This window comes from Xenopus tropicalis, chromosome 2 (genome assembly GCF_000004195.4).
Source record: "Xenopus tropicalis strain Nigerian chromosome 2, UCB_Xtro_10.0, whole genome shotgun sequence".
Taxonomy (NCBI): Eukaryota; Metazoa; Chordata; class Amphibia; order Anura; family Pipidae; genus Xenopus; species Xenopus tropicalis.
The window spans coordinates 50,523,536-50,551,139 of NC_030678.2; the positions used below are offsets into that span (position 1 = coordinate 50,523,536).

The window sequence follows — 27,604 nt, forward strand, 5'->3', positions numbered from 1 at the left end:
ACGTGTTCCTCCTCTGGCGTGGTGACCTGGAGTCCTTGTCCGCCTTCCGTGATCAGATAAACAGGGCCCACCCAGATATACAATTTACAATGTCAGCAGATTCCCACAAGATCGTTTTCTTAGACGTTGAAGTTATAAGAAATGAACAAAAATTCCTCACTCGGATTTACACGAAACCTACAGATCGTAATCAGCTGTTAAAATTTGACAGCTTTCATCCTATATCTGTCAAAAAATCCATCCCTACCAGCCAATTTTCACGGGTTTACAGGATAGCCAATGACCCAAATATTACTAAAGAGGATTTGAGTAAAATGAACAAGAAACTGATAAGTAGAGGCTATCCCCGGCAGGTTTTACAAGATAGTTTATTAAGGGTTAACAGACAGGAAGGAGCTGGCCAACGTCATAAACGTGGCAATGAACAACGTATGACGTTTGTCTCCCAATACCATACACAAAGTGGTCGGTTACACTCTATTTTACAAAAACATTGGCATCTATTAAGAGAATCATATCCCACTATTGAAACTTTTCAACAGACTCCTATGATGTCTTACCGCAGGGGCAACACTATAGGTAGTAAATTGGTAAGAGCTGAGGTTCCCTCTGCACCGAGGAAATTTACCTTCCTGGGACCACCCAGGGAAGGTATGTATAAATGTAAAGGTTGCTCTCAGTGTCGTTTTGTATTGGTTGGGCCACAGTTTAGTGATCCCCATACAGGGAGATCATATAAAATACGTGAACATTATACATGTGATACTAACTATGTAGTGTACATGTTGATTTGCCCATGCAATCTAATCTATATTGGAGAAACTATCCAAAAAGTTAGGGACAGATTTTCACAACATAGATCTACAGTTAACACTGGAAACAGAATTCTTCCGGTGTCTAGGCACTGTTTAGATATGGGACATACATCGGACGATCTTAGATATCGAGTTATACAACATGTTCCTCCCCCTAGAAGAGGGGGTGATCGGGTCAAACTCTTGAGGCAAACTGAGGTGGAATGGATTCACCGCCTAAATACTTTAGCACCAAACGGGTTAAATAAGGATTTTGACTTACATTTGTTCTTGTGATGTTGCTTTTGTGAAAAACCTTTTTTTGTTTATCATTTATGTTGAGTTTTGCATATATTGTAAATGTCTATGATAATAGCCAATAGTAATGGGTGTCTTAACCCTTGTCCCGGGCTGAATATTACTTAAACTTGCTAGACTCTGATGCCTTAAGATATATTTCCTGGAGCCACTATATGATATTGAGATGTCTTGTGGATATAGAAGTTTTCTTGATAATGCACATTATATACGGGGTAGATGTGACGGCTCTCGTGTATACTGGATACACTGGTGTTGTGTATTTCGTCTCCATGACGACCCGTCCCGTCACTTCCGGTTTTACGCTATACAAGGAAGTAACAGGTATATGATTCATTGTTTGCGACTGCCATGAGGTACGCTTGAGAAAGGGGGAGGAATGCCCCCGAAACGTCGCGTGTATATGGCAAGCTATACTGATAAGTATGAACTTTTTTGCTTTGAATATTCGCTGTAACGGATTTTAACAATGCTTTAATAAAAGCTATATTTTACCATTTGGGAGTGCGGCTCAGTTGGAACATATATTATTGCACAATTGGACTCTTTGTGCTTGGAGCCTTTCACGCACCCACATTATCTTCCTAAGTTTGAGTGCACCATTCGTTGGTTTTTCTATATATATATATATATATATATATATATATATATATACACACTCACCTAAAGGTTTATTAGGAACACCAGTTCAATTTCTCATTAATGCAATTATCTAATCAACCAATCACATGGCAGTTGCTTCAATGCATTTAGGGGTGTGGTCCTGGTCAAGACAATCTCCTGAACTCCAAACTGAATGTCAGAATCGGAAAGAAAGGTGATTTAAGCAATTTTGAGCGTGGCATGGTTGTTGGTGCCAGACAGGCCAGTCTGAGTATTTCACAATCTGCTCAGTTACTGGGATTTTCACGCACAACCATTTCTAGGGTTTACAAAGAATGGTGTGAAAAGGGAAAAACATGCAGTATGCGGCAGTCCTGTGGGCGAAAATGCCTTGTTGATGCTAGAGGTCAGAGAAGGGTATTAGTATGGTGTTCCTAATAATCCTTTAGGTGAGTGTATATATGTATATATGTATATATATATACATACACAGTTTAGCAATGAATTTGCAATAATAGCTCTCTATATGCTAACAGGGAGAAAGGTAAAGGTGCTGTGCATTATAAGCTAGTAAAAAGGTACAGGGATTCTACTATTGGCTAACTTATAGCACCAAGTTTCCAGAAAATGTTGATTCTTTAGTGCCTGAAGTTCACACAGCTGGCAATCAGAACACTTTAGACTGTACTATCTTTAAGCAAGGTATTTCCATGCACACAGTCATGTTTGTGCAAGCTGGTGGTTTAAAGCAACGTGTTGAAACTATGATATCACCCCACCTCTCATAGCACACCCAGTATGTCATCAGATCATGAATGGATGGAAATGATGTAGGCATTTATACATAAAATAAGCAACTCTATTAACGGTGAAGCACACACCCCAAGATGGAATCTTTATGCAATAAATACATCTACCTATAACTATTATAGTGCTTTGGTACACAACCATATATATATATATATATATATATATAACACTATATCTTTATATACAGGGCAAAGGACGTCACTAGTTTCATGACCCAATTAAATGCATGTCTTTAAGGACATGTTACCCTCCCACAAAAAAATGTAATCAGTGAACAGCGTCTTTATTAAATACCTGCCATTCCAGTAGTTAAAAGGTTAATAGTAAGGCGGCAGCATCCTCTTAAGGTGGCCAAACAAGCACATCATCTCCTGATATGCCTACCTAAGGTGTGATATATTTGGCTAATTTGATTTCTTAGCCCACGGTGGGTGTGTATATGGGACATTGGCCCAAGGACTGCATCGATGAGCGATGCGATCCCTGACCTGATGGGAAAATCAAATCTGCCCGATCATGATATGCCCAATCTTAGGCCAGATACTGGTAGGGTAGGCCAGTCGCAGGTGCTTATACATGGTCCGATAAGCTTCCAGATCAGTCTGAAGGACCCGAATCGGGAGCTGAAATCTGCCTGGATATGGCCACCATTAATCATTTAGGATTTCATCTCCTCTTCTAATTCACTTGGCCCCCTCCCTTAGGAATTTACTTTGGCTCTTGGCTACTGAGCCTACTCAATTTTTCTCAACTCAGGTTACTAAACACACCCTTTAGTCTAGCAGCCAATGAAGAGGTGGCAGTACTGGATTCTATAGAAACTCTGCTCTTTTTGTGCACTCTGCTGGAGAACATGTTTTTCACCTAACCTCCTCTCCCGTCACAGTGCTTAATCCAAGCAGAACTTTTTATCAAAGTAAGTTCTGTCCGTGTAAAGGTGGCCATACACGTGGCGATCCGACGATGTTTCGTGCGACCATCGGTCGCACGAAACATCGTAAGATCCGCCACACACCATTCAGGACTGAATCGGCAGGTAAGGAGGTAGAAACAATAGGATTTCTACCTCCTTCTGCCGATTCAGCTCTGAAGGGAGAATTTTGGTCAGGCGCCTTCTATGGCGCCCGATCAAAATTTTCAAACTTGTCCGATCGGCGAGTCGTCCGATATCGGCAGCTTCCTGCGATATCGGTCGACTCGCCGACATGCCATACACGCACCGATTATCGTACGAAACGAGGTTTCGTACGATAATATCGGTGCGTGTATGGCCACCTTAAGCCTGCATTCTGCATTGCAAGAATGTTACAGCACATATGTGGTGTTTGCAGATGTAAATGTTACTGATAATGTCAGAGGGAAAATGGCTGCCGGGTGAAAGCTATTTGTTTTAGGAAAATGTGATGGTTCTGGGAACTGAAGGGATATATGCAGTACAAATGATGCGTTGTGTGTGGGGGAGATGTGCCCGACTTACATACATGGTAGGAATATGTAGGGTTTATGTGTTCATTAAAACTAGGTGGCTGCAAAGGTGCCCACAGCACCTTTGCCCGCAGCACAACCCAATTCTATGAACTTGTTTTGCCTGCCCCTGGCACTGCACATACTCAGTGTATCCTGGGCTGCTGTTAAGTTTGCTAAAAATGATCAAACATTAGCAGAAAGTGGGGTTACACCTGGCCTAGTGGCTGATGCTTCACAGCTAATTATGACTTGGCCCTGGACACCATGGGAAAAGCCCCTGCCAACCCATACCTAAATCCAACTGCCCTCCTCTATCCCTCCCCTGCTGCCCTCTTCCTCGGATTATGGCAAAAGTATGTATAATGTGCACACTGGCGGGAGGGGTGGGTGGTGGTTAAGTGGGTGGGCAAGGCCCACCGAGGACCCCACACTCCCTCTAGGGCCCCCTGGGGTTGCAGCCTCTGCATGCTTCACACACAGTAGCATCCCTTTGCTTTAGAGCTTTTCCATATGACTAAACAGAGGGAGAGGGTTTTAAGATATTCTGTTTAATTAAGTGTAATTCCACATCAGTGTTTTGTCTGCAACTGCAATTAAGGGGGGTGGCAGCATTCTTTTGCATCCTATGAAAAACAGGTCTCCTTGCAAAGAATATGTACTTTGTAAAAAAGTGTACTGTAAAAACATAAAGGTAGGCCTCTTAATTTAATCAGTTGGATGAGAAATATTATTAACAGTCCAGGGAAATGCATAATGAGATGTTATATTCCTTTTACTGTTCCACAGAGTTTAAATTCTTTAGTATCCATTAAACAGAATGGCACTGATTCCTCATGCAATCTATGAAAATGACCCAAAAATAAACTTGAAAAGAAAATATTTTAATATACTGCATAAAATATTTTATTACTGTAAAATATTTAGGAAAGTCATGCAAATGCTTTAGGCATTCTTAGTCAAGGCCAAGCTAGCAAGTACATTTCTTGTAACATTACATAAGGAACAAGAATGGGAACAAATATACAAATAAAATGAAAATACATTCAAAAGTGCTTTCTGTAGGACATCACAGACAGAGCCCCTTGTAGTTATGTACACTCACTTTACAGGACTGTCATATTTGCCAAAACATATTTATATCTCTATAAAACAAAAAGGTATTTTTATCTTACAAAACAAGCATAATGTCCGACAGGCAAGAAAAGGGAAATGTAAGGGTAATGACAAAACCAAGAGAAAACATGGCGACACAAGTAGATAGAGACTAGAGGGAAAGGCATTAAAACATTTAAAAATAACGATATTTTGCCATATGAAAACTTACATTTAAATACATGACAAATAATATAACCAGCAAAACTGCATTTGTCTTTAGAGCCTGTTTTTTCCAACATCACTGAAATAAAAAAAAAACTATTCGATACTCTTTTCCATACAGAGCATTTTAAATGTATCAATGGTCACCCAGTGTGTATGAAAACTAATCTAGTAAACAAACAGCAGCAATGTTTTATAAGCTTAGCAGTTACTTGTCACCCGCCACTCATCTAGGGTAGGCCTGTAAGGCAGACAACATTGAGAAAAAGAACATTTAGCATAAACAAAATTAGATATTTTTTTCAGTGTTCCTTATTGAAGATTTGCTTTGGGTGAAATAGTCAATGTGGTAAAGTTTATGGTTGCACTTCCGCCAGGGAAAACCTCTGATCCCTACTAGAAGGTGGCTGTAAAGTTCAGCAGGCAGAAGAAGGCAGTGGCCTCACATGTATCCTCCTTGGTAGGTATTGGAAATAGGCTGCCTAGTGCCCGGTCTCACAGTGAAGGTCATACCTGGGTAGGAAGTCTGCGGTCTACAATGGAAAACAAAAGTAAAACCTGTCAAATCAGTAGAAAAAAGCATGTATTGTTCAGCATTTAAGCACACTGTTGTATTCTTTCTTGCACCATTCTAAAAAATGTACAATATCCTTTTAATTGCACATGACTGGGATATCTTTTGTTTTTTTATATTCATGGCAGCAAACTGAATCCCATTGCAGTTGTACACGGTTTCAGCCAATTTTGGATGTAAAATATAGGTACTTGATGGTAACTAAGCTACAGTAATAGTGAGCAAACTAAGGAAAAAAAACCTGTTTCCAGGCCCCAAGTATTCTGGATAACAGATCCCATTCCTGTAGCTGTAAAATGTGTAAGTCCCCCAGCTTTAAGCCTTTGTTATACAAGCTGTTTGTAGCTGTATATTGGAAGCAGACATATGGATTTTATTTTTTTATTATGAGAGAAGATAAATGGTCTACAAATTACAATACTTCCTTAGTGGGGAAGAATGTCATCTCGTTTAACTCCCTAAAATTGTGATATGCAAGTAACTTATTTGGCAGTGCCCTAAAGAATTGAGCCAAACTTGCCAAAACATATTTTAACTTGGTAATGGTATGTAGCCAAATCAGCCATGCAGTGTATCTAGTTTTAAAACAGCGATAAAATAACTCCGTAGCTTAAAAAAAAAAATCAATGCGGTCTGTAATAGAGCTGATGAGCCCTGCAGCCACTGCTTCTCTGACTGCCCAGACTGAAAGCATGAATTGTTACTGTCACATGTTTGGTACATTAAAATCAGCACATAAGGTACTGTACTGCATTTGTTCAGTCTTTAGTTCTCTTTAAAAATAACCTTTCTTCTGCCTGTGATTGTTATAAAGTGCCTTTTTTCCCCATCATTTAGCAACATTTGCTTAGGACCTAATAAGCGGGGACAGTTGCCCAGTACCTGTTAAAGGCACCTGAACAGCAAGACCAATAGCCTATTGTCAGTCATTTGTAATTTCCAAGCCACACACAGCTCTGAATGCTTTACTGGTTATGGGCCCACAAGGCTTAGTAAGGCTACACTGTCGTACAAGAATGAGGAAGACATGTAATTGCTGCTGAATCTACACAACATTCTTGCCAAGCAGGTTCTAAATAAGCCTTTACCTATGAGCCACAATATATCATATTACAACAGAAAATGGCAGGGAAAAACACTTTAGTACATTAAATGGTTACCTTTCCAGTACAGCAAAGTACTGTATTTTATAACTAATACAAATGAGAAGGTGAAGCATGATAAAATGTATTACCTTTTCTTTTACTTCTAAAGTAATATATATACAGCACTTTTGCCCGAGCGAATGGCTGCGATTTGCATCTTGGGTTATATAAATAAGGAGGAATGGGGGAATTGAATTTATATAGTGTTTTTCTTTCATGGGGCTTAAAACACTTTTAAAGCAAGCAAGGCAGCTATTATAGTAGCACTATGTATGCTTATGTAATAAAAGGCACTAAGTTTGCCAGGAGCAGTAGTCCATAGCAACCAATCAGCAGGTAGACTTTACTGGTCACCTATTTAAGAGCAATGTGTTGCTACGTGTTACCGTTTCTGGGTAAAATGAGTGCCTTTTTTTACATATGAGCATGAGATCCCACATCAATGGCTCCTCACTTAACCTCTAAGCCAGTGTCATGGGGCGCAGGCCTGCCCTGTCCTGTTCTCTTGTTGCAGCTCATACTGTAAAAGTCCAAGTGATGGAAGTGTAAAATTAAAGTATAATTGTATTACACAATTTATCCACTATTTATAACATCACAAATATCAATTTTATTTCAAATAAGAGAAATCGGAACCAGAGGTGATGCACGCTGTGTTTTATTTTCCCTCCCTAAGATCAACCAAAAGTAATCTCTGAAATGAATTAGAAGTCAAGACAAGTTATGCAAAACTAGAAAAGGCCACAGACAGCGAGTGCTTCAATAGCAATAACATTTACAAAGAACTTAAAAATCAATCAAATGTTTAATGCTGAAAAGCTGCTTAAAACTATATTATCTTTCTTTATGCAAAATGTCATTGTTTTCATTAGTTGGGTAGAGTTCAACTTTATACATGTTATATGGAATGTTGTACAGGTATGAGACCTGCTATCCAGAACCCTCAGGACATAGGGTTTTCTGGATCAGGGATCTTTCCTTAATTTGGATCTCCATACCTTAAGTCTACCAAAAAAATGATGTAAAGATTAAATAAACCCAATAGGATTGTTTTGCCTCCGATAAGGATTCATTATATCTTAGTTGGGATCAAGTACAAGGTACTGTTTTATTATTGCAGCCTATGCAAGATGGCCTTCTTGTATTTTAAAACTTCCTGGATAACGGGTTTCTGGAAAGCAGGTCCCACACCTGTACTGGCTAATTAATGGCCGCAATTGCAAGTGTATGTAATATAGGGGTTAAGATTGTGCACACTCAGGTCTTTCCTTAAAGTGATACTGACACCAAAAAAATTCTTTTAAAAATGTAAACCTACTTCCAAACCTACCTATAAGTCATGTTGACTGTTTTTTCCTAAAAGTCATGTTTCTCTACATAAATCCTACTGAAGATCCTGAACCTGACTTTCTGGCAGCCCGACTGTAGCTTCTCAATCTGTCAAAAGGACTACGTCATAAACTGGGAACTTGCCGTTTGCTTCAAAGAGGTCCCCCTCCCTCCCTCGCATGGCATTGTGAACTAGATCGCAGGCAGGCTTGACCCTTCCATTGCCTGCCTGCTTCAAAGGGCTGTGCCCCCCTCTCTGCTCTTCGCACAAAGAATTTAAATAGCAGGCCAGTTTAAGCTTTCCCATGCCTGCCTGCCTGCCTGCCTGCTTCTAAAGGCTCTCCCTCCCCTTCCCCATTACACATAGACAACAGAGCTGAGCTGGTCACACACCGGCTGAAAGCAAAAGGGGCATTGCAGGTTTGTGATTGGGCATATTTATTCACTGGGAGGCATTTAAATGAAAACCCAGAAGAGGGGAACAAACATGGCTGCTCCGTGGGTGCTACCATAATTATGAAGCAAAAACACTTTGCAGATTTAGTTTATAAGGAATTTAAAGCTCATACAAATTAAAACACAACAGCAGGTGTAAAAAAAATTGTAATTGGCTGTCAGTATCACTTTAAAGGAACTATTCAGTGTAAAAATTAAACTGGGTAAATAGATAGACTGTGCAAAATAAAAAATGTTTTCAATGTAATATATAAGGGCTGGAGTGGGAAGCGGTATAATGGCCATAACACTACTTCCTTCTTTACAGCTCTGTAACCTGTAACCAGTCAATAACCAATCAGTGACAAGGGATGGGGGGTCATATGGGACATAACTGTTTGCTTTTAAATCAGACCTGTATGCTTAGGATCAAAAGCAAACTAACTGAAGAGTTACTGTATATCCCACGTGCCGCTCCCCACTCCCTCAAGTCGCTGACTAACTAAGAGGTTAGAGAGCTGAAAGTAGGAAGTAGTTCTCTGGCTATTATGTTAGATATCTGCTCACTCCAGCCTTTATAGATTACATGTTTGCCTAACCAACTATATTAGAATCATTTTTTTTATATTTTGCTGAGCTTATCTGTTTACCCAGTTTTATTTTTACAGATACAGATTTGAATCAAACAGGTAATCAGCCAACTTCTTGGATATATTAAACTGGAGTTTGAAGTGTTGATATGAGAAATACTTGCACTCCCCTCTATATACTCATACATTAATACTCTAAATCTTTGACACGAGTCTTGATTTGTACTTTACGGGGCAGAAGGCTGTACTTGTTGGTGTCAGTAACTCCTGTTAGTACTCTGAACACCACTGGCTTTGTTTGTAAGTTGCCATGTTTTTCACACTTTGCACCCTGCCCACTGGCAGCATCTCTGGATCCAAGTCCTGGTGTGCAAGGATCTACATATCCACCAAGAATATAGCACTGCTTCAGCAGATTGTTGGCACTCTGATCTGCACCTAGTCCTGGATCCAAAATCCAGCAGTAAGGGAAGACTACAGCCAGACCCCGAACACAAATGCTCTTTTAATGAGCGCCAAAAGCTTTAACTCCTCTCTTCTCTGCCTAAACTACTGCCCAAATCTTTCCTCTAAAAAGGATACAGGAAATACTTCTGAAATTTGGATGAGACAGACAAACCATATCAAATATAAATAGGTATAAACTAGTCTAAAGGTGGCCATACATACAATGGGTGGCCACCCCTTTGGCGATCTTCTCCTGATATGTCCACCTAAGGTGGGAGATATTGGGCTAATTCAGTCATTTGACCCTAGGGCTAAACAATAGAATTAAACCGGTGGCCCCGGCTGGCCAGATCTTGGTCGGGTAAGCCCGTCGGAGTGCCCATACACAGGCTGCCAAATTGGTCTAAAGGACCCGAATCGGCAGCCTAAATCTGCCTGTGCATAGCCACCTTTATACGATGCCTTTGGGTAATTAATTATTTGATTATACTTATCAAAAGTCTGCTGATCTTAAAAATTATCAATAAAGCAATATGTCCTCTTGGTCATACATCTTTTTTGAGATTGTTACTGTACTATATGTACTATGTGCATCTGGATATTTACTCCTTAAAGGAAAACTATACCCCCAGAATGTATACCTAACCAACAGATAGTTTATATCATAAGTGGCGACCCATAAATGAATCTTAAAAAAATGTAATATGTATTCCAGTTGATATTTCCCTAAGTACACATGAATATAAACTCATGCACTCATGAGGAGAACAACCAAATGCAACCAAGAGAAAGCCATGGTAAGAACCAACTGCAGGATGTCAGTACTGTCAGTCACCAGTTTTAAGAACTGCTCTCAGCTGCCAACTTCTACACTTAACTACTTGGTTATATTGAAATGATTTTTTATGTTATGCAGATTTTAAAAAAAGTTAAATTCATGGTAAGAGCTAAAAAGGGTAAACAAATAGTTAAATACACACAGGCTTAATTACAGGGGCATAACAGATCATGCAGTTGCTGAGGGGCACAAGGGTATAGAGTGCCACGAGGAGTGCTGAATGGTGGGCAGTTTTTGCATGTGTGTACAAAGCATATGACTTTCCTTATATCATTTGAAAATCCTATTGTGTAAATAAAAATGCATTTAGAATGCAATCAGTGCTTATTTAATGTGCCTATGATTTTGCTCTAGTTACGATATCCAAATAATAGGTATGAAAATTGTAACCTTCCAGATGTGGATTTTAGAAGCTGTAGTTTTGCATAAACTGGATGACCACAGCTTGCCCATCTTTATACCAAGGGAACAGAGATCAGTGCAAACTCGCAGATGAGAGACAACATAATAATACCCCACAGGACGTATTTCAATACTGCAGTGAAATATTAAAAGCACCTAAACGTTAATTCCCATGATCACCAGAATACACTTTGTTCTGCCGCTCTGATTGACTCAGCAGATCAAATGTAGGTGTTTAATAATAGGCCCAGTACAAAGGCCAACCTCCTCGTTGGTGTAACCATTCATTACTGCTATTCAGTGTCTAATACATTGCAGGTAGCTCCTGTAGAAGGCAGTAACTGCAGCAAAAACGGTACTGAAGCCATGGAAATCCTTTGTGTGTGAACAAAGAAGGCGATGCCTTAAAGTAGCTCCCACACAAAATTAGCCATTAAACCCTTCTCAAATTCTCAATGATTAATATTCATGTATGGGCTGCAAAGCTCCATCAACAGCGAAAAGACTAAAGGTGTATGCATTCTTAAAGTGGAAGCAGTACTAATCAAATAACATTGACGTAATATATATTGCGGAGCTTGTGCACCTGATCTAAGCAAGGGGTCTGCAATTTATTGATGCCTGGTACAGAAAACCACTGTGTCACTGAAAGAAAATCTACAGATAGAAATAGGGTTGTTATTGCAGCTTGTGCATAACTGATGAAACTGTTTGGATGTTTTAAAAGCACAAGCATTTGAACAAAAACCATCTGCTTGAAATGGCAAATGTCTCAGCAAGAAGTCCAATACAACAGATTCCCTTTTGGGAGGCAGCCCTGCGTGGTTCTATCTGAAGAAGCTAGGGGGCATTTAAGGGAAAACTAAAGCTTAACGAAAGAAGTAGGCTAGAAATGTTGTACATTATGTTTTAGGCTTCTGTCCCAGCCCAAGGCAACCCCCAGCCCTTTAGCAGGGAAGATCTGTGCCTCCCCAATAGCTCCCCATCTTCTTTTCTGCTGATTCTCTGCACATGCTCTGTGCTGCTCTCAGTTACTGAGCTTAGGGACTGACGTACAATATACTATATATATATATATATATATATATATAAATATATATATATATATATAAATATATATATATATATATATAAATATAAATATATATATATATAAATATATATATATATTAGAAAAAGGCTGAGGCACACACTTATAGGGATAACAACCTGGGTGCAAATCAGGACCGAAACGTTGATCTTAATAAAATAAGTATCTTTTTTTAAATTTTCCTGGTGTGCATCAGCATTTTTTACATATATATTATATATATATATATATATATATATATAATATATATATATATATATATATATATATATATATATATATATATATAATATTATATATATATATATATATATATATATATACAGTATATATATATAGAGAGAGAGAGAGAGAATATAAATGTCACAATATAAGGATGATTAGTAAATAATACAGATTATTAGTACATGGCAGCTCTGAAACCAGTGGAGAAATTAATAATTAGACCTCTAGCATCACCCTCTATAACAGACAAACTTCATTTTCTGCTTGATAATTTTCTGTGACCCCTAATCTTAGCTTCTCAACAGCTGCTCAGAACATACTGAGCATGTGAGCATTACAGACACTTCTAACAGATTCCAATATGGTGACCATCTCTGGCAACTCTGATGGCCTGCATCATTACTACTATAGAGGTGATGAACCTTTAGTCTGGTTCAGTAAGTTCAGTATGTGAAATATGGCATTTCTAGCAATATTCATTTTTGGGTTTAGTTCTCCTTAAATTCAGCAGTTTGTAGGGTGTTTCTGCAATATCACTGCTCATGTTGTGACTCACGGCAACTGTCTGCGCCGCCAAGTCTCACGGAGCAGTCAGCATGGGGCTCAGCAGTCACAATCAACTAATAAGTTTCACTCGACAAACCTTGAGTGTAGTGCTACCTGGCAGTCATGGTTCCCTGAACCTGGCAAAGACCATTAAAATGTATTGCACAAAAGTCAAATCCAGTTAAAAAGTAACTGGTGTAGCTATGCTGGTGCCTATGCATCTTACACAATTGTACCTGCTTTGTCATACCTTCGCAGTCTGATAGACTTGCATTGATTTCTACTTCATTATTCAATAAAATATGCATGTAAATAATTATGTATGTGGGTGCGGGTGTATGCTATTTATAGACATACATATATAATTAGACAATATACCTGTACATCCTCTGGAGGCTGACTGGGCTGGGTGTTTTGTCAGACTATGGCTCCAGCTCTTAGTCACATACTAGTGAAGTAGGCAACACCAGACTTTTAGAAACACACAGCAGAACAAATACTTTTACTAGTCCAGTAAACTAGCAGTCAATCAACATTTCATTTTAAAGGAAAACTATACCCCCAAAATGAATACTTAACCAACAGATAGGCCACTTAATATTATATAAATAGTATAAATATTGCCCTAGTACATCTTTACCCTTGAATCATATGATCCCAGGGGGCGGCCCTTAGTACTTCAAATGGCAATTTTCTATTTAGGATTACCCAAAGGCAAATGGTTTATTTAGAAGCAGGGTTTTACATATGGGCTGTTATATACAATATATTTTTATGGAGACCAACATAGTTTGCCGACATAGCAGGCTATAGTTTTCCTTTAACTATTCCAGCTGCTCCAGACCACTTCTAGCCACCATTTGGTTACTTTTACTGAAATGGGGAATGTTTTGCCTGTGTCACTAACATAGCCCCCTGTTTATTGTCTGATAGTTACTGTATACATGTATGCTCTACAGTGGCTTCCTCTGTTTTCATTAGTATCTTGGGTTTCTGAATTAGTTTCTTCTTGCATGCATTCTTTGTCTGTCAAAAAATCTAGCCTTGCTTATGCTGATGTATGATTACATGCTTGTGTGTGTGTGTTTTTTAATTGAGGAATGCCAATACAGCAGATGTATTTTATCAAAGCTACTGACGTTTTCAAAAGCTAATATTGCTAAAGGTGCCCATACATTAGAAGATTCACTCATTTGGTGAGACCACCTAATGAGATAAATTCAGGCTCCAATTACAACGACAGAGATAGGAGTGGTCTGAGCATGGACAATATCAATAGGGTATGATAGCTGATGTGGTCCCTGATCTGGCAAAAAAAAAAAAAAATGATTTTTTAGCCAGAAATCGGTTGGCTAGGGCTGTCTGGGGTCCCCATACATGGGTAGATCAAAAGCAGTCGAATCGGTCTAAAGGAGTCGAATCAGCAGCTTAAATCTGCCCATGTATGGCCACCTTTAGGTCTGTTATGTACATTTATACATTCATATAGAAAAGAAAAGCTTGTAACTATATAACATAATTTCATGTTTTAATGTATGAAACTGTATTCTTATCTACTAATCCATGGTGTACACACAAACTTACCTGTTTGGTCTAGAAACAGGATACTCTGGAGTTTGGGCTTTATATTTCATATCATTTTGAGAAGGTACCACTCTGATGAGATTTTCTGTGGACATTCTTCTTCCTTGTGCAATGAACCTTGGGGTAGAACTGGAACGTCGAGGATCAAGAACCATGGTTGGATTGGGCGGGGGTAGCCTATGGCTATATGATGCTGGCAAAGCTGCAGACCTTAATGTACTTGGTTTCCCATAATTTCTTGAACTCTCTGGCTCAGGCATGTACAGTCTTTTCTTAATTAGAGAGCCTTTTTGTGAATCTCTAGAGAACCCACTGATATAGTGATCATCCAGGTATTTGTCCCTGCTGTTCATTGTTTGCGAAATGACGGTCTGATTTGATTTATAATTTTGTTCATAGGATGGCTTACCGTAATCCGACATAATATTATCACCATAAAGGAAAGGTCTTTCTTTTTGTTGTGTATTGTGCACACTCATGTTTGACATTGTTGGACTATTCATGAACTCTGCAGGAGGTGGAATAATTTCATATTCTATTTCCTCATTTGACCTCAAAACTGGACTAGGTGAAGGATATGAAGAGATATTAAAGTTCTCTAATTTTGGAGACTTATTTTCAGCCATGGGGTGAACAATCTTGATTTGTGGATTTAAAGAATCCTGTAGTTTGTATGCACTACTCCAACTTCTAGAATTGTCCCCACTGGGATGCTGAGAGTCAAAAACTTGAATGCTTACAGAAGGCTTTGGTAGACCCTGATTACTCCACTCCAAGTTTTCAGATTTATCTGCACTGCTGCTTAAGGAGGAGGCAATGCTACTGTTTTTCAGATAAGGTGAGCTACCTTCTGGTAGTGTCTGTTGAGTGTTCTCTTTCATGGGCACAACAACAAATGTATTAGGATTTATTTCATTGTTCTGAGAATTTAAGGAACTTATCACAGCTCCATTAGCAACAGATATCTTGGGCAGATTACTGCGTTCAACAGAGCGTGGTCCTTTTTGTGCACGTTTCTTTGCTGCCATGAGTAAAGCCATTGGAGAGCCTTCATCAACCTTCTCCCCAGTATTAGGGTGATTTAATCCTTTTTCATTTTCTCTCTGTGATATGGATTCTGAATTTGTTAAAGATGTTAAAGGAGATAAAGCTTCTTTAGGCTCATGATTAGTGTCTGCTTTGAAACTTAAAACTGGCTCTGACTTAAATGCCACTGATGAGATCGGTTCTTTGGTCCAGCTGCCAGCAAAGACCCTTATCTGACTTGATTCTGAGTTTACTAAAGATGCTAAAGGAGATAAAGCTTCTTTAGGCTCTTGATCAGTTTCTGCTTTTAAACTCAAGACTGGCTCTGACTTAGATGCCACTGATGAGACAGGTTCTATGGCCCAGCTGCCAGCAGAGACCCTTCTTGCATGATGTGGTTTATATGATGGGACTGGAGTTTCACCAATATTTAACTCATTTGTGGATTTTGTTGGTGATGGAGCGGATTCTACTGTTGTCTCCTTGGTCGTGGTGTGTGGTGCAGGCTGTTGTTTATAGTGATTAATTGGTTTACTGGAAGCAGGCAAATAATCGGGCTCTGGAAAATCAATATCAGCCGAGTTATTCTTTGGATGCCATTCAGATGTATCAGCATCAGAATCCTCCACAACTGGATGATTAGGAAGAAGTGGAACTTTCATCATCAATGAATTAACTAGTGTGTTTTCTCCACCTCTAACAGGAGCTACTTTATCATTAGGTGTCTTTTTTTTATTTTCTAGACCATGTTGTGATTTTTTAAGAGTACCCACTTTGATGTCTTCTTTTTTGGGGGAGGAGAGTAAAGCTTCAAGCTCCTGTTTGATTTTTCCAACTTTGTTTTTTTGATCATTGTCAGTAGTTTTTAAAGATGGTTGAATATGTCTGATTTCAGTGGGTTTATCTTTTTCAGGAATCTCTTTTAAATTGTCATCTTTTGTATGCAAGTCCTTGGATAGAGTTAATGGTGATTTCTGAACAGATGGACTAACAAGTGGAGGCAAAGGTGGAGGTGCTGGAGGTGCTTTTGGTGGTGGCATTGGTGAAGCCATTGATGGTACTTCAGGTAAAGAGGCTGCAGCTTTTGGTGATAACTGAGAGTCTGTTGGCTGGGAAGCGGAGAGTGAAGGAAGGGGAGGAGGAGGAGGAGGGGGAGGTGGTGGTGTGGGTGTGGGGAGATTTGTGGCAGATGCCTTCTTTGATAGTAATAGGGGTGAAGCTGTTGGTAGAGGAAAGGGTGCTGTTGTGAGTGCTGTGGGAAGTGGTGGAGGTGGTGGGGGAACTGATAGTGGACTGGGTGCCATTGCAATTGGAGGAGGTGGAGGGGCCACTGGAGGTGGGGATAGAGGAGTTTTAATAACTTTTACTGGTTCTGTTTTTACTTCACCAATGGCTTCCATTGACTTTTGAGAAACATCCTCGTCATTTGTAGAATGTAGGTTGGTGTTAGATATATTTGGATTTTCATCTCCTATTATAGGTTTAAGTGAAATAATGTTAATGGTAGGCTTTGAGCTTTTTGACACCTCTGATACATAGCTGTCTTTGCTTAATGCTGTATTAAATGCTGTTGTATCCTTGGACACTTTAGGCCATTCCTTAACACTATTCTTCCCAGACATTGTTGATACAAAGTCATTTTTAATCTGCATAATCTTACTGGTTTGTTTCTCAGCATTATTATTGAAACCATACCCCTTAGAGGTATTTAATTCTGGATTTTCTTGGTTAGCACCATTTAAATTAACACTGTTGTCACCACTCTCAGTTTTTCCTGACAGTGTTCCATCCATTTTTGCTCTTATGTCTGTTGATCCATATCTCCCTGTATCAGCCTTAATAGCACTAACAATTTCATTTGTGTGACTGTGATCCATACTTTCACTTGGTGTATCCATTATGATCATAGATTTCCTTTTGTTCATTGTATCATTTAGTGAAGACTGTCCCCGACGTGTTGAAAAAAGTTTGGCCTGCATAGTCGGATTAAAACTAGATGGAACAGGAGATGGTGGAGGATCTTTAGTATATCTGGTATTATCAGCCTGCGGGGAAATATATTCTTGCTGTTGTATTGATGATATCCTTGTTGGGGCAGGAGGTGGTACTTTGAATAATCTTGGCAAACTGGAATTAGGGTCCACATTGGTATGTGTTTGCCCGTGGCTTGGTTGAAAGAGAGAAGGATTTAAAGAAAATCTGTTTGGTAAACCCACTGGTACATCATTGGGCAGGTTATTGAGGCCAGTTTCAGATTTCCATTTGGATGCACTCTGCAATTGCTGGTTACCAAGTGGTGAAATATTTGGGGGAGGGGGAGGTGGAGGAACAAAATTGGGCACCACAGGTGCACTGGAGTTGGGTGTTGGTGGTATAAAGTCTGGTGGGCTAGGGGATCCTGGAGAAGACTCTGAGGGTGAAGGTGGACCTTGATGAGGTGGGTCAGGAGGAGCCATGTTAGGAGGAGGTGGTGGCGGCACAGATGGAGGTGCGGGGATTTCTTCAGGATAATTGTCATAATGCATATTTGCCCTCAGATCTCCTATAGAGCTGTACATTCTGTAATTCCCATTTAGCTTTAGTCCATTCTCTAAAAAACAAACAACACAAGTAGTAAAAATATGGAAGTAAGCATATATAATACCTTTGCTTAGCTGAGAAAATAGGTATTGGCCCCATATCTCACCCTTTAGGGCATTGAGGCTAACGGACACACTGTTTGAGAACTACTGATTTGGATGATAACAGCCTTTTAACAGTGTTTGTAGTAGTGTTTTTCTATGCATTTTAGAACTGGTATGGTTTGTTAAAAAAACCCAACAATCTTACCAACTGGAGTATGTTCAGCAAAACCCTCTGGTACATTAGGCGTGGGTACTGCCATGCCCTGTGTATCCATGCTCTGGAATTAAAAAAAATATAATAGACATCAATGATCAACACCTCATTAAAAGAATATACAGTGTCAGTATAACACACATACACAATAACATGAAAGCTATATGACTTACTTTAATAATGAGGGGAGATAAGGGGAATTCTATCACTTCTATTTCAAAATTGGGCATGATGTGGCCTGTGTTTAGGGTTCTGTTATGGTCAATGTCTAATAAGCCTTGAGGGGAAAAATCCAGTATCTCAACTAGGGATTCACTGAATCCAGGATTCGATATGGAATTAGGTCAAGATTTGCCCTTTTGCGGCAGGATTCTAAACCTTTGAATCCTTAAAATCACATGACTTTTTGTCAAATAAATATGGAAGTTGAACATTTTTCACCATGTGCTTCACATATTGTTCTCTTTGACACCTCTGTGGCCTAATTTCAGATTTTGTTCGGTATTTGGCTGATAATTTTTCCAAAGTATCGCAAAATAGTGACCTAACCCTAACCTTACCCTAACCTAACATATAAGATATGGATAGAGTTAAAGGAACAGTAAAACCAAAAAAGTGTATTAAACTACTATGTATTATGTACATATGTATTGCTGCTGGGTAGCCATGGGGCAGCCATTCAAATTGAAAAAGGAATAAAAACAGAGGTTACATAGTAGATAACAGATAAACTCTGTAGATTCCCAATTGTATTCTACAGAGCTTATCCCTTCACTGCTGTGTAACCTGTGCTTTTTCTCTTTTTTCTCTAGCTTGAATGGCTGCCCCCATGGCTACACAGCAGCTTATTTATATAAACTATAGTAGTGTTGCTGAAGCAAAGACACAACTTTTTCCACTGCAGGACTAGGGTTGCCACCTTTTCTGAGAAAAATACCAGCCTTCCTATATTTGTATCTTTTGTTCCTATTAATAACATTGGAATCAGGCATCATTTTTACTGGCCAGGCCTGTAAAATACCAGTCAGGTGGCAACCCTATATGCATTATTATTATATTTTAATTGCTTTAAAACATTTTCATTTTTTGGTGTTACTGCTCCTTTAAGGCCTTGCTAGATTAGCAAGCATGTCTCAAGTGAAAATGGCCTCATGTCATTAAAGCAATTATAAAAGGGGCCTTTCATCGCTAAAGCATGTTGCAAAAGACACTTTAAAATTTACTGCAAATCTCTTTTTGTCTAATAGTTTTTGAGAACTGGTTTAGCAGCACCTTCCCTAAAGTGCACAACTCGGTACCACAGTTTGGCAGTTCAAAAACACAGACTTATTCAGAAAGTTGTGTACAGCAGGAATAAAATAGCCTAACTGCTGTTACACACAGGGGCCTATTTATTATCCTGTGTAAAACTAAATTTGCTGAAAATATGGTGTAAAAAGCTTTGTAAAATAAATGGCAAATTTAGCAAGGGAACATATGTACATGCATACAAAAAGAGAGAGGGATTGATCAATGCACATTCCCTGGTCCCGTTTCATAAGTAAATTATCTATGCTAGTGCATGTGTTTACAAAAAGAGGGGTTTTTAGTTACAAAATTATGATCATAAGATTGGTTAGCCGCCATACCACATCAAGGTAAACCCCATATAGCCTTGGAGTGCTCCCACAACCCCTTTCTGTGTATCTATGTATTTTAGCAGAGTTATTCTGCAGGAAGAATGGCCAAACTTCCATGTGGGTTAGCACCCCCACACCTGTCCCTTTAATGGTGATCTTATGCCTTTAATAAAATGGGTGTTGGTTAATGGGCAGTCTTCTCCTTTACAAGCCGCAAGCGGGGGAGGATTAAGCCTGTAGAACCAAGTTGTGGTCCTGGCAATCTCTCTCTATAAAAGCTGAAGGCATGGGAGTGACTAAGCCCTCTGACTCAAACCAGCCCCCAGGTCAAGAATGGCAACAGTGCACGGGAGTGCCAGCCTTTGAAAAATATGACCAGAGGTAAATAGATAGGACCACCATGCGGGGTTTACCTTGATGTGGTATGGTGGCTTACCAATCTTATGATCATCATTTTGTAACTAAAAACCCCTGTTTTTTGTAAATACATTCACTAGCATAGATAATTTACTTATGAAACAGGAGACCAGAGAATGTGCATTGATCAGTCCCCCTCCCTTTTTTGTATGCTTGTATTTAATTTGGCCAGATCAGTCGCACTTCCATTGTACTTGTATACGCTATTTAGCCTTGGAGTGCTCCCACAGCCCCCTTCTGTGTATCAACATATGTACATGCCCAGATTAGAAACGACTTATGTCACTTCAGACAAATGTTTATTTATTGCTGAAAATTATTCTTTTCCTTCATGACATGGGGTAAAAGAAGATCAATTTTAGAATATGCCACATATTCGGGGTGATCTTTGTGTAGATCATTAACCAGACCATTAGCTATCTATTATGGATCTATTTGTAGATAAGCCATCCAGTCAGGTGTTAAGCTTAGGACCACCTTAATAAAAGATCTAAAGGGTAACTCCGGTAGCCCACTGGGACTGTGATTGCATTACTTTTAACTCCTTCCATATTATGAGCTAAAGCACTTGATACAGTTTTAAAAATTTGATAGAGATTAGAATGTTACTTATTAATTTTAGAAAGATTGGCCTGGAACATAATATTTGTACTGGATAGAGAATTGGCTGAAGGATAGATTACAAATGGAATATTTTCTACCTGGACTAGTGTTGTTAAAGTGGCCACACATGGGCAGATTTACGATGCCTATTTGGCCCCTTCAGTCAGAGCTGGCAGCTTATTTGCCCTTGTATGGGGCCAACCTGGACAAAAATTATCCAGATATTCTGGCAGGTTTAAAAATCCCATTAGGGCAAGGACCACATAGGCTCGACCATACCAATCAATTGGATCTTCCAATGTATGCCTACCTTTGAGTACTGCAGGGGACTGTCCTTGGCCCTTTGCTTTTTAACTTGTTTATTTATGACCTGGAGACAGGCTGTAAAGATGCTGTTTATATTGTTGCTAATGATAATAAATTGTGCAAAATTATAAGTTCCATGCAGGATGCTGCCATTTTGCAGAGCAATTTGACTAAATTGGAAAACTGGGCAGCAAACTAGAAAATGAGGCTCGATGTTGAGAAGTCCATTTTGATAGAATGAATACATTTGAGTTATACACTATGGGGCTGATTTATAAAAATTCGAGTTTGCGATATTTTTCTCAATTTGTAATAAAAAAGAACATTTTTCAATAATTGCCATTTATCAAGGGAAAAAAAAGTAAAAAGTCACAAGAAAAAGCTAGTTTCTGGGAACAGATTTGAGCAGCTGGAGATTCAAGCCACCATATGTAATAAGAGGTACTAAGTTTGCCCAGGAGCAGTAACCCATAGCTACAAATAAGATGTTTGTTTTTAAACAGGTGACCAGTAAATGTTACCTGCTGATTGGTTGCTATGGGTTGCTGCTCCTGGGCAAACTTAGTTGCTTTTATTACATAACCCCATATGTCTTTAAGAGGGGCTATGATTTTTTTGAAAAAGCATAATATTTAAGGCTATTGTATTCTTAACATCTACAGTTTGTTCAGTACAGGTATGGGATCAGTTACTCGGAAACCCATTATCCCGAAAGCTCCAAATTATGGGAAGGCCATTTCTCATAGATTTCCATTTCCTCTGTAGTAATAAAACAGTACCTTGTACTTGATCCAAACTAAGATATAATTAATCCTTATTGGAGGCAAAACAATCCTATTGGGTTTATTTAATTTTTAGATTATTTTTATTAGCTTTCTGGTAGGGTGATCCACACTATGGAAAGACCCCTTATTGGGAAAACCACAGGTCCTGAGCATTCTGCATGTGCACTGCAGGTCATTTGGAGGGGTTTAATTAATGAACTTTTGTTTTTACAACCAAATTAACTATGTAACATTATATTGGTTTCTCCTATAACTTCCTCTTTATAAATTACATTAGGACAAATATGTGCTGCGTACCTACAGATTAAAGGATAAGCTTTGGTTAACTATAGCACAAATAAAGCAATATTTCTGACACAAAACACCTAGCTTTTCACCTGAGATTGTGTCAAGAGGAACACAGATAAGTGTGTAAATAAGAATCAAATATTTTCTGAACTCATTTTCCTGAAAGTGTTTGCTTAGGATGCAAACCTTGGCAGTTTCACAGCTCCGCCATTTCAGAAAATTGGCTCATTCCCTGTGAAATAATCTGTGGCCAATAAATAAATAGAGGGTATAACCGGTTTGTAGAATAGAATTGGCTGTGTCTTTATTTCAAGGAGCCGACCGGCTCTCTTTAAACCTAAGCGCAAATATTTGGCAATTTTGTTCCCTGGTTTCTTTTCTGATCAAGAATAGAAAGACTCATAAATGACTCAATATCCTATATGACACAGCAGTGAAATAAGTAAGTACTTTCTGCCCCTAAAGTAGCATTTGCTGGTGTCTTGCCATCAAACAATCATGTAAACATGAAAGAACATGAGAGTATCTTTCCTCCTATGTGAGCATTACTGTGTAGAGCCAACAGTTTCTGACATGACCAATATCCACAGTCAGTATCCAAATTATGTATAAATGCTAATATGAAGGTACCTGTTGTTTGTTCATAACCGTAATACTAAAAAGTCTTGTTGAGAAAGAAAAATAAGAAGAATGGCAGACTATAACAGAAATGAAAATGCATGGTGGTAATTTCCCATTATATGCATTTCAAATCCCTTTGCTTTATTTTACTTTACTTATTCATAGAGAAAAGTGGCTTGGTATAATTTATGAGAAGTTATAGACCCTCTGTTCTCTCTAGGAGCTCTAATGTATTCCTCCAATGAGAATGAAGACAGGGGTACCCTCTTTTCATTAAACTATGTCAATATGCTGATATGAATATCGCACAAAAGCACTGTTTTAGAGAGGTTTTCCAATATAAGTACAAAATGCCATTAACGTGTTGTTATATATTGCCAGTGCATGCAGAAAGACAACTTATCTGATATACATAAAGTGGGCTCAAAGTGCTCTGATACAGTGCCCACTGTGTTGTTATACAAATTATTTTTTAGCTTTTATCACTACTGGCTTCTGGCACAATAATTCATGGTGGGTGCTCTAATACTGCTACTATACAGAGGGAGACACCCCTTTGCATTAATATACAATATGTCTGAGAATTGATAAAAGGAAAAAGGATTTGTAATGAACAAGAAAGGATGAAAGATATACAACCAAAGATACTAGAACAAACTCTAGCAAAGTATGGTGTCCGAAGGCTAGTGGCACACAAATGCTCCACTGGCATATTTCTACCACCAGAGAAACACTTCATTGACATGAATGGCAGCTGGTGACAGGTGGATATGGGTTGAAAATGCAACAAATGTGTACTTTCTAGCCAAAGTCTGCCCGTCACCACGCCACTGGTGGGCAGCAAGGATGACAACAGGTATTTCTTCACGGGGGGGGAAACCATAGCACTACCACTACCTGAAGCCTGGTGGGTGTGAAATATATGTGCCTTAGGAATTTATATTGAATAACCTGTCCCTAGCAGAATTGCAGGTTTTAAATTGGCTGTTATCAACTCCCCTGAGAGGTGAGGCAAATATCATCTCTATTTAAGATACAATGGAAAGGAGAGACTGTGCACATAATATGAAAAGTATATATGCCCGCCATTGTTTTCAAGGGGTTTTACGGCCCTTTAGTGAGAAGTGCAAATTTTTCAATGAGCGTACACAGAACTCAGCTCCAAGTCTCTGCTGGAGGCAAAACAGAGGGCACTTTGCAATTTCTGCTTAAAGGTGAACTAAGCCCCCTTAACTGGCCTGCCTCGACACCCCCCACCTCTCCCTTATCGCATAGTCTGTAACTTAAAAAAATATCCCCATAGAAAACCACAACTATAGATAAAATAGAGAAATACAAAGTATAACAATAAATACAAATAAATACAAGGTACAGTTGCAATAAGTTAAAAATCAAAAGAGACAAGAGGATGGAGGTGCCTGTCCAGTAGAGCTTACAATCTTACAAAACCAATCAAACCAATGCCCATAGTGCATTCCATCTCCTATGCCCAGCCAGCCCAGTGCTCGCCATTTATGTCTACAGACTCTTCTATAACAAAATTGCACAGCCATATACAGGTTGGTCAGGCCTGGGCTGGCAATCTGTGGTTTCTGGCAAATGCCAGAGGGGCTGCTGTAAGACGCCATCAACAGTTATTATTTATTGGGCATGTAGGGGGTTGTTTGGGCTTCTGTGTAATTGAGAAACCAGGGTGTGTTTTGAATCCCAGTCCAGGCCTAATGCTGGTGTCTGGCCCATTGTTTTGTTCCTGTGGCTCACAACCAATTGTGGCAATTAAAACCTGTATGATGGGAATAGGGCGAGCCAGACATCAGAAATTGTTCTTCTAATATCAAAGGTGGAGACGTTTCACATGAACACTTTTCCCTTAGGGACCAAGGTCCTGAAGAAGGACCTTAAATTAATGGTATGCAAATAGGTGAGACAGAGACTTGGAACGTGCTTGAAGCCAGTGATGCCCTTACTTCTCTTCAGTTTTTGTTGTCCTACTCTGCATAGTGGAGGGGGTGATCTTCTAAGCACTAAATGAAAACTAGCAATTTGTATTATTCATGCCAAAAGTAAAAATATACAGGGCTACACTTAAAGCTTAACTAAAGAATAGGCCAGAAACTGGGTAAATTACGTTTTGTGCTTCTGTACCAGCCCAAGCCAACAACAGCCCTTTAGCAGGGAAGATCTGTGCCCCCGAAGATGCCCCAGTAGCCCCCCATCTTCTTTTCTGCTGATTCACTGCACATGCTCTGTGCTGCTATCAATTACTGAGCTTAGGGACCAACTCACAATATACTATAGAATATAAATGTCACAATATAATGATAATTAGTATATAATTGAGATTATTCAGCTCTGAAACTAGTGCATGTAGCATCAGCCCTGTAGCAGCAGCTTATATGACAAACTTCATTTTCTGCTTAATAATATACAATGACCCCTAAGCTTAGTTTCTCAACAGCTGCTCAGAGCCCACTGATCATGTGCAGTGCCACTGACACTCCTAACAACAGGGGAACTCCTGTGACAACTTTGAAGGCCGAGATCATTACTAATCTAGAGATGCTGAACCTCTTGGCCGGTGCTATTTCAGTATATAAAATATTGTATTTCTACCCATATTTATTTTTAGGGTTTAGGTCTCCTTTAATGTGAACTTCCCTATTACAATATGTAGCAGCAAGCAATTTATACCAATTCAACCTTTAGTGCACTAATAAAAACTAAAAGCACAAACATCTTCAAATATTTACCCCATGTATAATGCAGCCCCACCCTACCATTCTGTCACTGTTTAACTAAGTGGTGTCACTACATACTGTACCTTAGGAGTCTGTTTCGTATGGGTTGGTTTGTGAAACCCTCAAAAAAAAACCAAAACTTATACATAACACATAATATAGCTACACAGCTACAAACTATACATTATATTGTATGTATGTGTGTGTATATATATCCAAAGGTGCAAATAAAGAGACAAACATTCACAAGAATATACAAAATTAATAAAGCTTTACCGTGTAAATGAGGTTTTGGTTTTAATTTTCACCATCTGAATTAAGACCACACAGTAAATGATATTATTTTTTGTAAGTTCCTGTGAATGCTGGTCTCTTTATTTGGATGACACACATGATCCCATGTGCAGTCTAAATTTTTAAAGAACTTTAAGGTCATGCCATTTTTTCCAGGTGGTCCTTAGATAAAAATTATCTAAAAAGTCAGATAGGTTGCACCCTCACAAGTGTTTAAGTGTGCCTAAGGCCTGTGCTGGATGCAGACTGTAGTGCATGTTGCGTTCCAATGTATCTAGCACCAGCCTGTTGTTCTTGCTGTAGCAGGAGTGCATTTGTAATGTAACCCTTTTTGTGCCAAGAAATCACACTATGACATGGACAGTGTCTATAAAGATGTCCATCTTTTCTTTCTGGTTATTAAGTTTGCAGAAGGTAGGTTTTCTGTCACTCCTAGGGCAGCTAAAGACCTCCTATATGCACCATTTGAAGCTAGTAGTAGACTGGATTTTCTTTTCTGGCTGACCAATGAGAACACGCAATGGGCCCACTTAAAGGAGAACTAAAACCTAAAAATGAATTAGCCTAAAAATTCCATATTTTATATACTGTACTTACTGGTCCAGCCTATAGTTTCAGCATCTAAATAGCAGCTGTTGAGAAGCTGAGCTTAGCAGGGCCGGAACTAGGGGTAGGCAGAAGAGGCAGCTGCCTAGGGCGCAATGATTAGGGGGCGCCAGGCAGAAGCCTCTGCTGCTTACCACTAGTTCCCCTACTTTGCCATTGCCCCCGCCGCTAATGACAAACGGCGGGGGTAATGACCCACGGCATGGCATGCGCGCCAACGGAGGGGGGCGGGCGAGGTGGCCGGCCGGGTTGCCTAGGGCGCCCAGACGGCTTGGCCCGCCCCTGGAGCTTAGGGTCGTCGCAAATTATCAAGCAGAAATTGAGGTTGGCCTTTAATAAAAGCTCAAGCTACAGGGCTGATTATTATATTCAGATACTTATTGCACTGGTTTTATAGCTGCCATGTAGTAATTATCTGTATTAATTACTAATAAGTAATTTAGTAAGTTTAAGTAATTTAAGTAAGACATTTAAATTCTATATATATTGTATAATATGCGTCTGCTGCTAAGCTCAGTAACTGAAACCAGCACAGAACATGTGCAGTGAATCAGCAGAAGATGGGGAGCTACTGGGGGCATATTTGGAGGCACAGATCTGACCTGCTAAAGCACAAAGAAAAAATAGTGCACACCCTTAAATGTACGTAGAAAGGTGCTATTCCTAAGGGGGCCGCCCAAAGAAAAGCCCCCTAATTACTAGTAACAATTATTCAAAGAGGAATGTACACTCTTACAAATTGAAATATTTATTAAATTACAAAATCAAAGCATAATAAAGCCCATTATTATTATTTATTATGCTTTGATTTTGTAATGTAATGTGCATTCCTCTTTGAATAATTGTTACTTCCCTGCTAAAAGGGCTGTGGTTGCCTTAGGCTGGTATGGAATCCCATAACATATTGTACAGGTATGGGATCCCTTATCCGGAAACCGTTATCCAGAAA

At 39.2% G+C, this 27,604-nt stretch overlaps 1 protein-coding gene across 1 annotated transcript in view; it reads right to left on the reverse strand.

Moving 5' to 3' along the window:
- Positions 1-4,852: 4,852 nt before the first annotated feature.
- Positions 4,853-27,604, reverse strand: part of LOC100489670 (uncharacterized protein C6orf132 homolog) — a 42,171-nt gene continuing 19,419 nt past the window's right edge. The window contains exons 3-5 of the mRNA XM_031896776.1: positions 18,370-18,442; positions 14,515-18,130; positions 4,853-5,842 (exon numbers count right to left, since the gene is read on the reverse strand). Coding sequence (XP_031752636.1) covers positions 5,752-5,842; positions 14,515-18,130; positions 18,370-18,442 — 3,780 coding nt within the window. The 3' untranslated portion in view covers positions 4,853-5,751. The remainder of the gene's footprint in view (positions 5,843-14,514; positions 18,131-18,369; positions 18,443-27,604) is intronic.